Source organism: Calonectris borealis, chromosome 10, assembly GCF_964195595.1.
Source record: "Calonectris borealis chromosome 10, bCalBor7.hap1.2, whole genome shotgun sequence".
Lineage (NCBI taxonomy): Eukaryota > Metazoa > Chordata > Aves > Procellariiformes > Procellariidae > Calonectris > Calonectris borealis.
The window spans coordinates 9,237,706-9,253,792 of record NC_134321.1 but is presented as its reverse complement, the minus strand read 5'-3'; the positions used below and the strand labels follow the sequence as shown (position 1 = coordinate 9,253,792).

General features: G+C 44.1%; 1 protein-coding gene across 1 annotated transcript in view; it reads left to right on the top strand.

Moving 5' to 3' along the window:
* The window catches only part of PTPRG (protein tyrosine phosphatase receptor type G), a 415,889-nt gene that overhangs the window by 325,069 nt on the left and 74,733 nt on the right, over nucleotides 1–16,087 (top strand). The window contains exons 9-12 of the mRNA XM_075158716.1: nucleotides 2,783–2,967; nucleotides 4,988–5,096; nucleotides 6,836–6,885; nucleotides 9,214–10,012. Of these exons, the coding sequence (XP_075014817.1) occupies nucleotides 2,783–2,967; nucleotides 4,988–5,096; nucleotides 6,836–6,885; nucleotides 9,214–10,012 (1,143 nt within the window). The remainder of the gene's footprint in view (nucleotides 1–2,782; nucleotides 2,968–4,987; nucleotides 5,097–6,835; nucleotides 6,886–9,213; nucleotides 10,013–16,087) is intronic.

The window sequence follows — 16,087 nt, the reverse complement described above, 5'->3', positions numbered from 1 at the left end:
TTTTTGCCCATTTATAAGCTGTTAAAAAAAAAAAAGTGGCTGAACAGAAAAGGTTGGTTATTACTTAATTACATCAGGTACTGCTATGTGCCTTGGAGTAATTGGAACAAAGTCATAGTAAGTCATGAAAATTTTGTAATATTTACTGTGAAATAGCAGTATTGTAAATTCAGTTTCCTTTTAGCTGGCTGTGAATGAGGTTTGTCCTCGTCAAAACTTGTCTCGGTGAAGTCATTGGAGTCACTCAGCTGCTTAAAAGTGCTCATGACCTTCTTGGATCAGGGTGCAGGGTCAGGGAGGGTCTCCTAACTTCGAGCTGCGAGTCTCCTATTTACCCTTGGGAGATACCCACTTCTTTCCTCTGATTGGCATGAGCTATTCTGAATGGCATCAAAGCTGGCTGCAAAGAGTGGTGTGGAATAGAGGATGTGATGGGTCCCCTCCCTAGGGTGGCTTGGGGTCCTTGTCTGAAAAACAGCTGGCTAGCCATGGTTCAGAGGGGTTTTGCAATTAAGGTAGATCTCTCTGTCTCTTGTGAAGGTTACCTGGTTGAATTATTTTTAAAACAATTTGATGCATGATTACTTTAAATACATAAATCTCTGCATGTCCTCCTGGAGGAGGAGGACTGGATAAGACTTTTTTAGGTCTGGGTAGTCCTTCACCCTGGGCTCCTATCTCTGATAGAAATTGATTAGGTGGAGTGGTAAAGGCATTTTGAAGCGTAATTCTGTGATGACAAAGGGCTTCAAAGGGGGCAGTTGTGATTTATTGGTGCAGTTATCAATAAACAGTGATGTCAGTGAGAACTGATCTGACTATCTCAGCGGAAAGAGGTGAGCATGGAGAGGCATACCAAGGATCATGAAGCTCTGTAAATAGCGACAACAGCGACTACTTTCAGCTGTGCCCTCTCAGCCGGGTCCTGACCACCTTCGTGCCGTGCTCTGCAGCACCCTGGCTCTGCGGGCTCCCTGCAGAGACCAGGAGGGAAGGGGTCTGCAAGCGGCAGACCAAGGTGTTGGCTTTGTGGCATTGCCAGCAGAATGCAGTTTTGGTCCCTTCAACTCAGTGTAAATAGAAACTCATATTCGTTTTGTCAACGATTTGAGGTACTGCAGGGTTTGTTTGCTTTGCTGGATTGAGCAAACTCTGCTCTGGGTTGAGCAGAAGGATCTACTGCAAAACTCCAAAATTGTCACCACTCATGGCAGGAGCAAACACCAAAGATCTTTGCTGCCCAAGCGTATTTCTGCAATATGTGTTCTCTTGTTCAGGCTAGCTACAAAATATGAGTTATAACTGCACAAATGCATTTGACAGGTATTTTTCTATTGTACTGGTAATATTGGTGTTTAGAGCATTTAATCATTTTTATTTAGGAACTGTAGCTATTTCAGTAATGTAACTGCAGAGCTACATGACCAACCTGCAAGTCCAGGCATAGGAATAGACATTTGTCCCCTTCAGTGCTGCCAAGACTCTTTAGAAGTGAAATAATGGCCAAATATATACGCAGTCACATACCTGCAGAGCGCAAACAAGCTGAATGTGGTGGCTTTAAATGGAAACGTCGTACTGGGAAAAATAATTCTGCAAACAGTGTCAGCGTGATGGGTTGGGTGACACTTTGACTTTCCCTGGCAGAAGAGACCAGCTCCTTTGCCACAGCACATGTGTTTAGGTATCATTGCAAGTGATTTTTCTTGGTTCAGAGTTTATATTGGGAAAGAGAATGTGAGAATCTGTCCTGAATTGTGTATTTTAAGCATGATTTTTAAAGTTTGGAAAAAATCTAAACTCTCTATAATTGGGAAGCAGATGATGTACTTTTTCGATAGCATATGAGTGCCATCTAGTGTTCTTCATTAGTACCCTGACCTTTACAATGGCTTGAAAAGTGTCTTCAGCAGCTGCGAGTGGGCTGTGCACACCCCACTCCTCCTGAAGTGTACGGGCTGGGTTTGCGCCTGGGTTTGGTCTTCCCTGGAGAAGTTTGGGTTTTGGTGTCTGCAGTAAGCAGAAGACTGTTTTTACCTGCTGGTTAAGCTGTTCCTATGCTGACGTCCCCACCGACTTAAGCTTGAGTGAGAAGTCACTTGTGCCTCCCCGCTGCAGGCAGCGTTAGGAAGGCACAGCTTTCGGAGGCTGGCTGGAGGGTTCCCCTGCCTGCTATGAGAAGGAGATGGCCAAGGGCCATCAAGTGCCACTCTTCCCTGTGCTGGTGATACATTACTGACAAACAGTTGAGAATCTATGAAGGAAAATATATAGAAAGAGGAGTATAAAGTAACTTCTGCTTATGTGCAAAAATGTGCTAGGTTAAGAGGAGAATACTCACTGACCCAATAGTGTCACATTTTCAGAGGTTCCAACTATTTCCAAGGCCTGCAGAGCACACTGGAGTATTTACCCCCTTCACACGGCAGGAGACTGTGGGCCAGGGAAGCTGGGGCTCAGGTTGATTGGACTTCTTAATGTTCCAGTTCTCTTAAGTGACTAAGTTAAAGTGTACATGCAAATGTCAGGACTGAAAATAAGTTGAGAATTAAGCAACCTGCCTGCAGAGAACGGATTCTCTCGCTCCCTTTACTCTGGAGAGCAGAAAGCAGCTGCAGGTGGTATTAAATCCCTTCGGTCTCAGTGGATTGCAGTCTAAGCTGTTACTGTAGGCAAGGGCATTAAAGAAAAAACCTGGCTCTTAGAGTGAGGCACAGTTCTTCCTGTTTGTTTTCTCTTGGTTATTTAGGAGAGCTTCATATTTTTTCCTTCTGTTTTTTAGCTTGCAGCACTCCCCCGGTCAACATGAAAGTGCAGCCTGTGAACAGGACAGCGTTACTTGTAACCTGGAACCAACCAGAAACCATCTACCACCCTCCGATCATGAACTACATGATCTCATATAGCTGGACTAAAAATGAAGATGAAAAGGAGAAGACTTTCACCAAGGACAGTGACAAGGACCTGGTAAAACCACAGCATCAACCCCAGACATATGTATCAAGCTATCCTTATATTGTCGTTTTCTCAGTAGAAGGAAGTAGAGGAGGAAGGCAGTTATTACCTTATAGACAAGCTAGTGTTTGACTCGCAATGAATTGCTATTAAAATGTTTAGCATTAGTTGAACATTGCCTAACAGACTACCCAAAACACTGGAGTGTGACTTTATAGTTTATGTGAGTGCATAAATGACTAAATCTGCAGACACTTTTTCATATACTGTTGCTGAGAAGCAGCTGGCTCGGGAAATAGTTAGGCTCTGAATACCTTTTGGCTTGTGTTCAGCTCACAGATTTTCACATTAAAAGTCCGATCCCCCAAAATCTATTCCTGGGCTCAGGCTTTTCGCTGTGCGTAGCCCCTTGCAGTCTTTGGAGCAGTTTCTGGCAGTAAGTGCTGCCAGCAGTAGGAGTTGCATGGTCAGGACTAGAAGATTATTGCGGAGTGGCCCTGTACAAGCATTGCCTACGCCTGGCAGTGGCAGAAAAAGAGGGAAGAGCAAGACAGTTCCAGCGCAGACAGAAACACTATCTCCTCCATTTAGGATTTGATCTGCTTGTCATTCTTGTCTAAGTGGAAGCAAGTATTGTACCAGTCTTTAACATTCTCTGCATATAAAATCAAAGTGACATATTCAGGTTTGAAAGGCCTCCGTTTATTGTTAATCAAAGAAAGCCTCTAGAATAATGAAATCAGTAATTGTATATGCACATGAAAAATGCAGGAGCACAGAGTGTTATTCCTAATGACTGTTATCGTAGTTTTTTTTCAAATACACAGTCCTCTGGGCCCATTCAATCAGTTATACAATAATACTTCTCTTATTCCCTTAGATGAAGATTCTTTTACTTCATTTCCATTTATATTTTCAATTTCCCCACTAGACATTGTTATCTGGGTCACATTAGGGAACGATGTGCCTCACAAAATCAGAAAGGAATCTATTGAAAGGCACCCAAGGTTATGATGTATTGTAACCTCTCTCTTGTCATAACTTCACGCTCTTAAGGGAGATTTTTTTTAATCAGGTATAAGGAGGAGAGCCTTAGTCAGCAAAAATGAGGTGGGCACAGTGACAGCATCCTGTTTTATGTAAAAGAAATAATTAAAAGTGCAGGAGGTGTGATGGAGTGATAGCTTGGAAATAAATTGCAATGAGACCCTGTGCTGTGCAGCAGAGCTTGGAGGTTAAGAAAGCAATGACAGCTTAGTCTATTTTAGGGGCAAAAGAGGAAGGAAACTCTTTTTCAGAGGGAAGTGCAATTTGCTTTCAGTGCTCTAGCAGAGGCAGCTGGGCTGTCCTGTCTTGAAACAGAGCTAGACAGTGTTTTGCTAAAGAGATCACTGGTATTTCAAGTGACCCACACAGCTACTGCTGCTGTCTGCTGCAAGACATGAACTGATGTGATCACGGACTAAGGCAACACAAAAAAGTAGCTGGGAGGCAGCAAGGCAGTGTCTCAGGTGTAAAAGTACGCAGGGATATCCCAGCCCAGGGTGTCGAGCCATCATATTACACAGGCCACCGGCATCAAATTGCCATAGCCAGTTTGTGGCAAAATAAACAGTCAGTTTGAGCATACAGTGACTTTTCTGGGCTTATCTCAGTTTGGGACTGGAATCTCCACCTATAAAGATCTCATTTTAATTCCTGTAAGGCCGAATGATTGGGTGTTTAGGTTTTTCTGAGGAGACGAGAGACTTTCAGGCATGAAGACTGTCATAAGAGTAGATGTGGGATGTGTTCATTTCTTTCTTGTGGGCAGAGTCAGCAGAGTCTGGGTGCATCACTTTTATCCCAGGGAAGTCCTTTGACCTTGGCCTTGCCCTCTTCCAGGGGACTAGCGAATATTTCTGTTTAGAAATAAGTTTGTCTTATATGGCAGAAATGTCCTGTGTTAGCGTAATGCTTTATATATTTCAAACTGATCGTGGACGGTACTGTGGGGGTAAAAAACTGAATAATATCTATTTTTTTTAAACAGAAGGCCATCATTAGCCATGTCTCACCTGACATCCTTTATCTGTTCAGAGTTCAAGCAGTTTGCCGAAATGAAATGCGTAGTGACTTTAGCCAGACTATGCTCTTTCAAGGTAAAAAAACCACATGCATATTTTTACCTTATGACTCTTTGTGTGTTTAACATTTTCTTTGCAGAGTGCAATATGGTGTGGAATGATTTCAGAAGATGCTTGAATGCATGTAGACAATGCTAATTTCAAATTGAGGCCAGTGACTTTATCAGAGTCCTATTTCTAGTGTTGGGGATTTGCCTACACCTCTCTGCTGGCAGGATTTGTCAGGTTTTAGGAGAATTCAGAGCTTTTCTTGGTACTAGTTTTCTAAAACAAAGTCATTGGAGACTGCTTGTGCATCAGAGGCACAGCTATAGCAGAATGTGAGTCTGATTGGTGTCTGTTTTATGTAAAGAGGAAAGGAGATCAGTCCTACCTTGACAACCACATGTGGAGATGTTCAGGTTTTACCATGCACACAACCTCAGTGATTTCCAAAACATATATTTAAATGAAAGCTAAAGAGCTGGATGCTAAGCTGTCCTTTGTTATGGATTTCCTTTTAAGTTTATTGGAGAAATCTGGTAAAGCTGAGATTTGGTAGAAAAACTTGATGATTTTTGAGGTTTTTAAGTGCTGAAGTTTTGCTCCTTCCTAGGAATTTATTACTACTTTTTTTTTATTAAGTAGGGCAAAATTCACCTCTGCCAAGAGCACTCCCTCCCACTCCAGTTTACAGATATATAAACCTCGGAATGGGTAATTGAAAAACAAAACAAGCAGAGAGTTAAAAATTTAAATCCTTAAGGTGAAGCAAAGAGTTAAGTCACTTGGGTCTGGTGCTGTGTATGGAACAAAATAAGAGAGGCATTTTTAAACGTGATTTTTGGAAAACGTGGAGGTTTTAGTCCTACTCTGTTAGCACTTAGCATCTGAAGGATATCAAGCTGTGGACACAATTTAGTTCTGTTCCGGTGTCATGCCACAATGTTAGCAGTATTCCAGGGAGAGCAGGGATCGGACAAGAAATGTCCTACCCAAGCAATATCTCATATGTAGCGCTCAGTTTCTTAGTATCTCAGCATAGTGGTTTGGACTTCACTTTTAAGTGCCAGGCAGAATTCAGAAACTTGTATGTTACGGATTATGGCCTCTTTCGGCAGATAATAAAATGGAAAAATTCTTTGAAATTTGACCATGATACCTATTTAATAACAGTTAAGAGTAAATCATTATTGACAGTTTTGCAAATACTCTTTGGGTACTCTAGCCCAGTGTTCAAAACAGTGGAAGTGATACACACATCTGCAATGGGAGTAGATGTTGCGTTTCCTTCCATGTCTTCCCAAAACCAAAAAGGAGCTGTTCTTCTAATCTTTGGCTGTACCCGAGATCTAACCTAGAAAAAGAATCCACTTGAGCTTTCAAAACATTCTTCAGAGGCTGATTATAGTTGTAGCTGAGATAAATAGCAATAAATAATGATAATATTATCATAAGGGCAGAAAAAACTATTACCATGAGCTGCTCTTGCTTCCTGTGTAAGTCAGGGTATTTCATCCAACTTGGGTTTGAAGGAGAGCATGTGTTTTCTGACAGTGCACTTAAACCAGGCCTGAGTAATTAAAGACAAACCAGTCTGTTTTTAGACACAATTACAAAGTAAGGTGAGTAATACCAAATGAGCTGAATTGCTCTTACTCCGATCTGAGACCTGCATACATAGTTCGTAGTAGCAGAGTTCAGCAATTGTTTAGCAATTTTAGCAGTGCCTCCCTTCCCAGTCTGCTGACACGCTGTCGTTCTTTGTTTCTTAGCTAACACGACTCGAATTTTCGAGGGGACCAGAATTGTGAAAACAGGAGTGGTAAGTCGTGGCCATCAATCGCTGCGGAGCGCGGCTGGGCAGCGGTAATTTGGGGCGGCATTCCCACCAGGTGGCAGCACGATGTTGTAGATCTGCGGCAGAACCCGGCTTTCCTGGGGAGGGGGTCGTTCAAACCCACCACAAAAGGCTTTCTGACATACCGAAAATATTGGATGGGTTTTGGTTTTTGAGCTTCATGCTCCGAGAGGCTTTGACGGCTGGAGAATCAAGTTTTAAAAAATCTTCCCAAATATGTATTCAACCCATTTAGAGGGGATTTGTAATCTTAATGAGGACTGTGGAAATAAATTTGTTTTCTTTTATTAACTGTATGACCAGAAGTATATACAACGGGAATAAGGCTTCATGCACAACATCTTTGCTCCTCCAGTGCTTTAAGGATACCTGCTATTGTGCGAATAAAACCTTAACAAGCTCTTTGTTTTAATTTTAATTCAGGTGAGACTGTAACGAGTCACTGAAGCTGACTTTTGTATTCCAGAATCAGAAATGTTAATACATTTACAGTAAAACTGGAATACACTGTTTCAGTTTTTAAAGCACCCTCTTAGGTTATTTAAAATAAACTATCCATAACCTAAATTTCTTGGCATTCGGTATACTGAATTGTTCAGTCAAATTTATGGACTGAATCCATACTATTGAATTTCCTCTAAGTACATTGCTTCTGGTTTTATTCTGTTCCAGTTTGATATACTCCCTAGTAAGCAAATAACACATACAAAGCTTGAATTTGAATGATTAATGTTTGTTTAATGATGTATAGAGGTAATCTAGACATATAAAATCTGCTGTCAAATTTTAATACTCAGTCCAGCTTTGAGACTGTACATGCCAGTGAAAAGCAAATCTCACAGTGCCTTAGGGATTCACACTGATAAGAATCTGAAAGTTTAGATGCTTATTTAAAGTTTTGGCTTGAAATCCCGAAAGCACAGGTTTTCTTCTGAGATCTCAGGTTCTCTGTGATTGCAGCTGGTCAAAAATAACGTGAGAAAGCAGCCTTTCTTGGTTTGCTGCAGTGTTTCAACTACACGGCCTGACTGAAACCGGGAATTGCAGAGAGATGCAGAAATACTGTTAAATTATAAATTTCCATTCCAAAAAAAAACCATTTTACAGTTTTGTTCAACGTTCAGTAGCACCTATTTAACCCTTGTTTGTCCTTGTCTGGTGCGTACCTTTAAAGCTAATGCTCCTCTTGCTTATGAATCCAGTAATGTGAGACATTTTTCAGTAAGTCAGAGAGGGAGCGTGGTCAGGTTATCCGGGCAGAACTGCTGACCCCAGCTCTTCCACAGAATTACCCGTTGTCCTTAGTCAACTCACTTCAGTGCCTTTTTCCACATGTAATTCAGGAAGGGGAATGACTTGTCTAGTTCTTTAAGTATATACCAAGGCTTTTTATTTCCGGTAGAGCATACACGTGTGTGCACAGAGACCCACGTGCGAGCATGCATGCACTGGGTTAACACTAGAATAACAGCGGCAGGGTGCAGAGGATGCAGAGTCCATGGTTCATTCACTGGTGGTGGCCAGGGAGAGCCCTGTGGATGGGGAAAGCTAAGTCTGTACATGGGTGCCACAGCCTGGTGGTCCTGGTGGAGGTTGTGATGACTTGCCAAAGGGCTCCTGATGTTCTCCAAGTCCTTCACGAGTGCCCAGCTGGCCATGCTGCAGGTCTTTTCTAACGAGAGCGGTGCCTCACTGTAGCACCAGTCCTTAGGAGAATAATGCTGATGGGTAAATAAAGGAGATAAAAATAGTACCACTTGAGGCCCTCACAATGTGTGTGGGAAGAGCCAGAGTTCCCTGTCAGAGCAGACCCACCAGCCACGTTGGCAGCACAGCCCTTATTTTGGGACAGCCCTTATGTAACGCTGTATTTTTAAACTTCTGTATTCTGAGGATTAAAGCACTGTGAGTAATGCAGCTAAATTCATTAAACTCCTTTACATCCTCCTCACTTGTGAGAGGAAACGTTACTCACAAGTCACCGGTGACGTGGGTGGAGAAGGTCCCGCCGTAAAATAAAGATAAGGATAAAGAGGTTTTTGATGATAATGATTGTTTGGAAGTGGTGAATGCAGGGAGGTTTCCTCCCTTCGTGGTTTGCCGTGTAGCTCTGTGGCACGTCCCGTTCGTGGCTTGGCCCTGCATCCAGCTGGTGTAAGTCTCTCATTTTAAAAGAATAGCAACCAGAATGGCATGTATATGGAGAGGGAGGGAAAAGCAAAAGAAAAATGACCCTCTGCTGATGCTCTCTGCTGTGTTTTCTTCCCCTCTGCTGCCGGTGACCTCCTCAAGCCCACAGCATCTCCTGCCTCCTCAGCTGACATGGCTCCCATCAGCTCTGGCTCCTCCACCTGGACCTCCTCGGGGCTCCCCTTCTCCTTCGTCTCCATGGCTACAGGGATGGGGCCTTCCTCCAGCGGCAGCCAGGCCACCGTGGCCTCAGTGGTGACCAGCACCTTGCTGGCAGGGCTGGGCTTCAGCGGTGGTGGCATCTCCTCCTTCCCTAGCAGTGTGTGGCCCACGCGGCTCCCCGCGGCGGCCGCCCCCAGCAAGCAGGCAGGACGGCCGGTGGTGGCTGCCACCGAGGCTGCCGCTGCCGCCTCCCCGGGGCCAGAGCGGGACTCGGCGCTGACGAAGGACAGCGAGGGAACCGAGGAGGGGGAGAAGGATGAAAAGAGTGAAAGCGAGGATGGGGAGCGGGAGCATGAGGAAGAGGAAGAAAAGGATGCCGAGAAGAAGGAGAAAACCAGGGCGACGGTGGCCACAGAGGCGCGCAATAGCACGGAGCCCAACCTGGCCACGGCTTCCCCCAATCGGACTGCCGAGGAGGAAGGAAATAAAACCATATCTGGTGAAGAGCCAAACCAAAACGTTGCCCCCACGGCTGGAGGTCCCACGGAGGAGAGCTTTGCCGAAGCAGGCACTCAGCCCCAGCCGCTCCCTTCCACCCAAGTGCCGCCAGCGTTCACCAACGAACTTTACCTGGGGAAGATCCCAAGAAGACCAGAGACAACAAGAAAACCTCCTCCAAAGGAAGACAGGTTTCTTGAGGAATACCCCTCAGATAACAAATTCATCACCATTAACCCAGGTGAGTGATCTCCGGGGAAACTGTTTTTACCAGCATAAGACTGTTGGAAAATGACACAATCCAAATTCCTTACTGATTTCCAGTAGATAAAACATTTTTGTGGTGCCTGGCTTCATCCGATGGGCAGGTCGTCACAGGACCCAACCCACAAATTGTTATTGGGGGGAGTAGAGGGGGAAGGATCATCTTTTTATTTTATTGGGACAGATTCATGGTCCTTGTAGCTTACTAAAAGAGAAAATTTGGAAAAATGTTAACCCCCAACATGCTGCATTAAGAATTTTGTTTTAAAAAAAAAAAGAGGGGAATGCAGTGAACTATAACTGTGAAATTAATTTGGAAGAGCTGTTGCTGTGCCGAGCTGGTGTTTCATGGGAAGGTTGCTATATATGCTGTAAGCTAATTTAGTTTATCTGCAGGATTCTCCCTGTTTGGGCTTTGAGATATTCTCCAAAATTCGGGATCATCGCTTGTTTATTTCTCACCACAAAACCTACGTGTTCTGATCTTCCAGGACAAGGCACCTTTTGCACTAGGGTTACCTTCTTCTTTTTCCTGTGGAAAAAAAAACCTTAGCCAGGTGTGGTGGGTTGACCCTGGCTGGATGCCAGGTGCCCACCAAAGCCGCTCTATCACTCCCCTCCTCAGCTGGACAGGGGAAGGAAAATATAACGAAAGGTTCGTGGGTCGAGATAAGGACAGGGAGATCATTCACCAATTACCATCATGGGCAAAACAGACTTAACTTGGGGAAATTAGTTTAATTTATTACCAATCAAATCAGAGTAGGATAATGAGAAATAAAAACAAATCTTAAGAACATCTTCCCCCTACCCCTCCCTTCTTCCCAGGCTTCACTTTAGTCCCGAATTCTCTACCTCCTCCCCCTGAGCAGTGCAGGGGGACGGGGAATGGGGGTTGTAGTCAGTTCGTCACACGTTGTCTCTGCCGCTTCTTCCTCCTCAGGGGGAGAACTCCTCACACTCTTCCCCATCCAGCGTGGGGTCCCTCCCACGGGAGACAGTCCCCCATGAACTGCTCCAGCGTGGGTCCTTTCCACGGGGTGCAGTCCTTCAGAACAGACCTCTCCAGTGTGGAGGTCACAAGTCCTGCCAGCAAACCTGCTCTAGCGTGGGCTCCTCTCTCCATGGCTCCACACGTCCTACCAGGAGCCGGCTCCAGTGCGGGCTTCCCACAGGGTCACAGTCTCCTTCAGGCATCCTGGGGTCCTCCATGGTCTGCAGGTGGATATCTGCTCCACCGTTCACCTCCATGGGCTGCAGGGGGACAGCCTGCCTCACCGTGGTCTTCCCCACGGGCTGCAGGGGAATCTCTGCTCTGGCGCCCGGAGCACCCCCTCCCCCTCCTTCACCGACCTTGGTGTCTGCAGAGCTGTTTCTCTCACATATTCTCACTCCCCTCTCCGCTGCTGTTTCCACACAGGTTTGGGTTTTTTCCCCCCTTCTTACATAGGTTATCCCAGAGGCGCTACCACCGTCACTGATGGGCTCAGCCTTGGCCAGCGGCAGGTCCGTCTTGGAGCCGGCTGGCATTGGCTCTGTCGGGCATAGGGGAAGCTTCTAGCAGCTTCTCACAGAAGCCACCCTGTAGCCCCCCCGCTATCAAAACCTTGCCACGCAAACCCAATACACCAGGCAGAGTTCGCGTATTTTCTATGTTTGTCCTGATGAGAATTACCGATGCTCCTGTACTCGCCAACTCTGGATGCATGTACCAACTCCACATGCACGCAGCAAATAAACCTTTTGGAAGCATGCCCAGGTGATCTGCATGTGCACCAAGCCCTGTGTGGTCAGGATTTGCTGCACAGGCCTATGCAAACAGGTATCTCACGGTGCTCCCAACTCGCTGTGCAGAAAGTCCAGTGCATATGCACATGTTTCTGCTTGGGGAGCTCCAGGCACTGGTGAGGAAAACAGATCTTATAACTGCAAGGAACAAATGGAGTAGATGCGTATGGATTTATTTGCAGAGAAAGGACTGAGATTTAGATACAGCAACGAGTTTATCTGAGTGATTATGTGTATTACCACAGCATTTGTAAGATAGTGCACATTTTTTGTTTGGGTTTTTTTTTTTACTGTTATTGTTTATTTTGGTAATCTATAGACTGTTTTGTAATTTTGTTTTTCCATCAAAGCTGCTCTAGAGTTAGAGTACTGTGAAAAAAACTTACATATTTATTTTTCTCTATATTTATAAACACAAAAATGCAGACGTTGTGCACTCAGTTATAGCTCAGAACCAATTTAAAAAACAAAGCTAAATCCAATCTTTAATAACATTTGTTACAGAAATGCTGACCTGACTCTAATGCTGTGAATCATTACTGTTCTGTAAGAGAACAGATAAACAACACGGAAGCCAAGAAACCTGCACCAGGTTGTGCTGATTTTTTTAAAATACGCTGCTATTTTTCTTACTCCTCAAGTGGAAATCTTCTTCAAAGTCCAGTGCTCCCACTGAATATGGTCTGAGATGCCTGTCAGGCAGCTTTCAACATGCCACTTGCCCTAATCACCTTTTTATCAGGAAGGAGGGAACTTGTCCTTCCCATGCTTTGCAATGTTGGGAGTAAGCATTCAGCACCATTTAGGTTCAAACCCCAGCAATTCAACCTGCCTGGGTAAATCTGCCTCTGAAATAGTTGTCTTTGGTTCTTCCTGCCTGCTGCTTCCCTGTTTCTCATGCATCAGTTTCTTGGATGGCCCAAGTACAATGTCCCTTATATAAGACCTAGAAAGGGCCTCATGGCTTATTCTCAGACTAATAAATTGGAGGAAAAATGGGTAGTTGGTCTTGTTTCTTAGCTCATGACAAAAGGATTGTTATTAGATTGTTTTTTATTCCGTGGTGAAATTAAGATGAAAAAGGTGAAAATCAATGAGATGGGGAAATACTGTTAATATTGCTAAGTAGTACTTACTGGTTATTGTGAGTTGTATCCCCTTAGTCTGTAGTGACTTCCTTCTCTTTTTAGCATGCAGAGAACTATCACTGAAAGCAGTTCAATAAAGCTTTGCCTCCTACCAGACAGTCTCTTTTAAGAGCTCTGCTCGCTGGCAGGCTTGGAGGCTTGAAGTGACCCTGCCTGAAGACTGCACGCAAAGATGATCAGTCTTGAAAGGACTCTGCAAATTAGGTTTTCCATGCTTGTGTATGGAGGGAGGATAACTTACTAAGATCACTGTGTCTTACAAAGATGGCTTCCATGTGTAGGAAATGACATCTGAAATAACCAGCACATCTTAGCTGCAGGAAAAGATGAGAAAGAGTTGCCTGTTTCACCGAAATTAACCTTAGTTAAATCTCAGTTAAACCTCTGGTGACATACCCGGGATGAGGAGAAGGAACTGTGCCATATTTTCAGCTTCCCAGACAAGCCTCTCCCAGGCCGCTCAGTGTACTGAAGAGGACACTCAGCAGGAAAAGGGCTGGGAATGGCTATTCAGAGATGAAGAAGGGCCCATATGGGCCATTTTCCTTGGGGTAGAGGTTCATTCCCTGTCCTTGGCCTTCAGGTGGAAGAAGTTAGCTTGGTCACAAACCTGGTGCCTCCCTGTCCAGACATTGGGAAGGGCTAGCGTTTTTCAACTCTGAGAACATATTGAGATGTTTCTTATTGGCTTTGGGACAGAGGCGTTCAGTCTGAATCTCTTTGTACCAGGTGTGAGGACCTTGTCCTTCAAAGTCTCTTCAGGCAAGTCCTTCTTTTCTTTGCATCTTGTGTCACCAGGTTTCTGCAGTGGATAGCTGAGGTCTACCTCACCCGGAATTTGACCAAATATTTTACTAGATGTGTCTGAGTAAGGCCTGGCTGGCCTGTTGGGAGCGCTACCCCTGTGAGAAGACTCCTGGGAATGCAGGAGAAGGAGCTTTCCTCCAGGCTGGATCTAGGTTACCAAAGACACATGCCAGCAAAACCCACAGCTGCTGAATTGGCCCATCAGTCAAACACTAGCACAAAGCCTAAGACTAGTTGCTTCAGCTTAATTGTTTTCCACAGTAATACAGAAATTTGCAATTCATACAGACAGACCTGACCTAGCTCACGCAAGGAGTTGAGTTCAGTGCAATTCCAGACATAAGCAAGACCTCTTCCTATAAGAAAAGGCCTCAAAGATTTACCATAACAAGGTAAACCTGAAATCAAGACAACGACCAGCGAAGCCAAGAGGACATTGCCAGAAGTGTCTGAAAGCATTCCTGAGCATCAGGACAGTTAAAAGAGGGTAAAGGCCACTTCCAAAGTGAGCAGGAAGAATCCCTGCAGCTTACTGTGTCCCATAGAGGGCAGAAACTTTTTCAGATGCATCTTTTCTCCAGGAAAGCAGTTTTTAAAAAGCTGTCAAGGTTTCAAAAATGTTTTTGTGAGTAGAAAGTTTAATCATTTTAAAGAGTAGAAAATTGTTTCATAACAATGTACACTTGTAAAATTAATTATATAGCATCAAATTAGCAGTTGTAAGGAGATAACTGAATGGGGAAGTACTCATGAGTGTGGATGATTAGAGGAGAACAGGGAACACATGAGAAATTACAGGGAAAGTGCGAGGCCAATTAGTACAGCAAGGCTCATTTTCTTTTAGTGCTTATTTCACACGCACATACACACACACCTCTCCTGAGGCCATGTCATTATTTTCCAAATGGCATTGGCCTCTTCTTGTCTGGTGGTATCGGCCAACGCTAATGATTTTCTTCTGTCACTGAACGCTTGCTTGCATTCTCCTCTTTCATTTTCCTGATCATCCTTTTCTCTGTTTTGGTGCCCACATTAGACTAATTGTACCTTTGATCTGCAACTGTTACACACGCAGCTGCTCAGCATTGTCCGTGACTCTGAAACCTGAAAATTAGAAAAACAGCAATTAGAACGATGCTCTACCAAAAAAAAAGAGGAGGGGAAAAAAAAAAGAAAACCAACATGATTCGGTTTAATCAGGCTAGAGCAGATGATATCCCACAGAATTTTGGTTTGTTTTGCTGGACAGTTAAACAGATCCTTTGTATTTGACAAGAGATAACGAATGGGCTGTTGTGAGCAGAGTAATAGACGTCTGGTTGGGGCTTTTGCCTGAGTCATGAGCTGGGACTGAGAACAGAGGCGTGGGTTTGGCCCTTGATCCGAACTTCAGCCAGGTCCTCCCATCCCTCAGCGTTCACCCACTTCTGCCGAGTTCCTGTAGAGAGGAGCTCTGCCAAGCTTTGTAGAGGAATCACGATGTGCAGGGTTAAATTTCAAGCCTGGTGTATGCTTTTAGAGACTGAATTTTGGTTTTTAGAACAGTCTTTGCCAGGTCTGAGGTTACAAAAGCCTTTTGGGGATAACCTCATTAAGATAATTAAACATCTGTGTAATTCTTTCTTTCTCCATACATGGCAAGGATTATTAAGCTGTATATTCATGTGGCACTTGAGCCATTTTGCATGGCAACTTAAAGGAGCAAACAGCAGAATGGCTTGAAAATCAAAGGATTGAATTATTTGATGTTTGCAAACAGTATGAATTTCAGATATCTGACATCAGGATTAAATATGATTGGCACCTGTTTACAAAACAGTGAAAAGCCATGCTCAGTAGTGCACAGCCTGTAAGTATGACTACTGCAGGAATGCCTTTTTAAAGAAATAGGGAGAAAACAGCTGCACAATGGCATGAGCTTGTATCAAAGGTAATACATGGTTTTGCCTTTTCATCGTTTAATAATATGGCCAATACTATTTTCCAGAACTAATTGATACCTTTGTGTAAGTCCATTACTCAAAGGAAAGATGAGCAGGTGACTTTCTTTTAAGTGACCGGGTGACCTGAGGCAGTTCAGCAGCGGGGTTTTATTTTGGCCTGCAGAACAGGCGTATTGTCATAGTTAATGGTATCTGTAACGGTACAACAAACAGAACTTTGTCCTGGCGGCTTGTGCAATGGATGATAAAGGTAGATAGGTTATATATTACAGCTATGGTTGCTTATTATAGCAAGCAGTGTTACTTAAGGGAAATAAACATGTTTCTATTCTCAGGAACCAATTACCAAGAATACACAGAAAAACA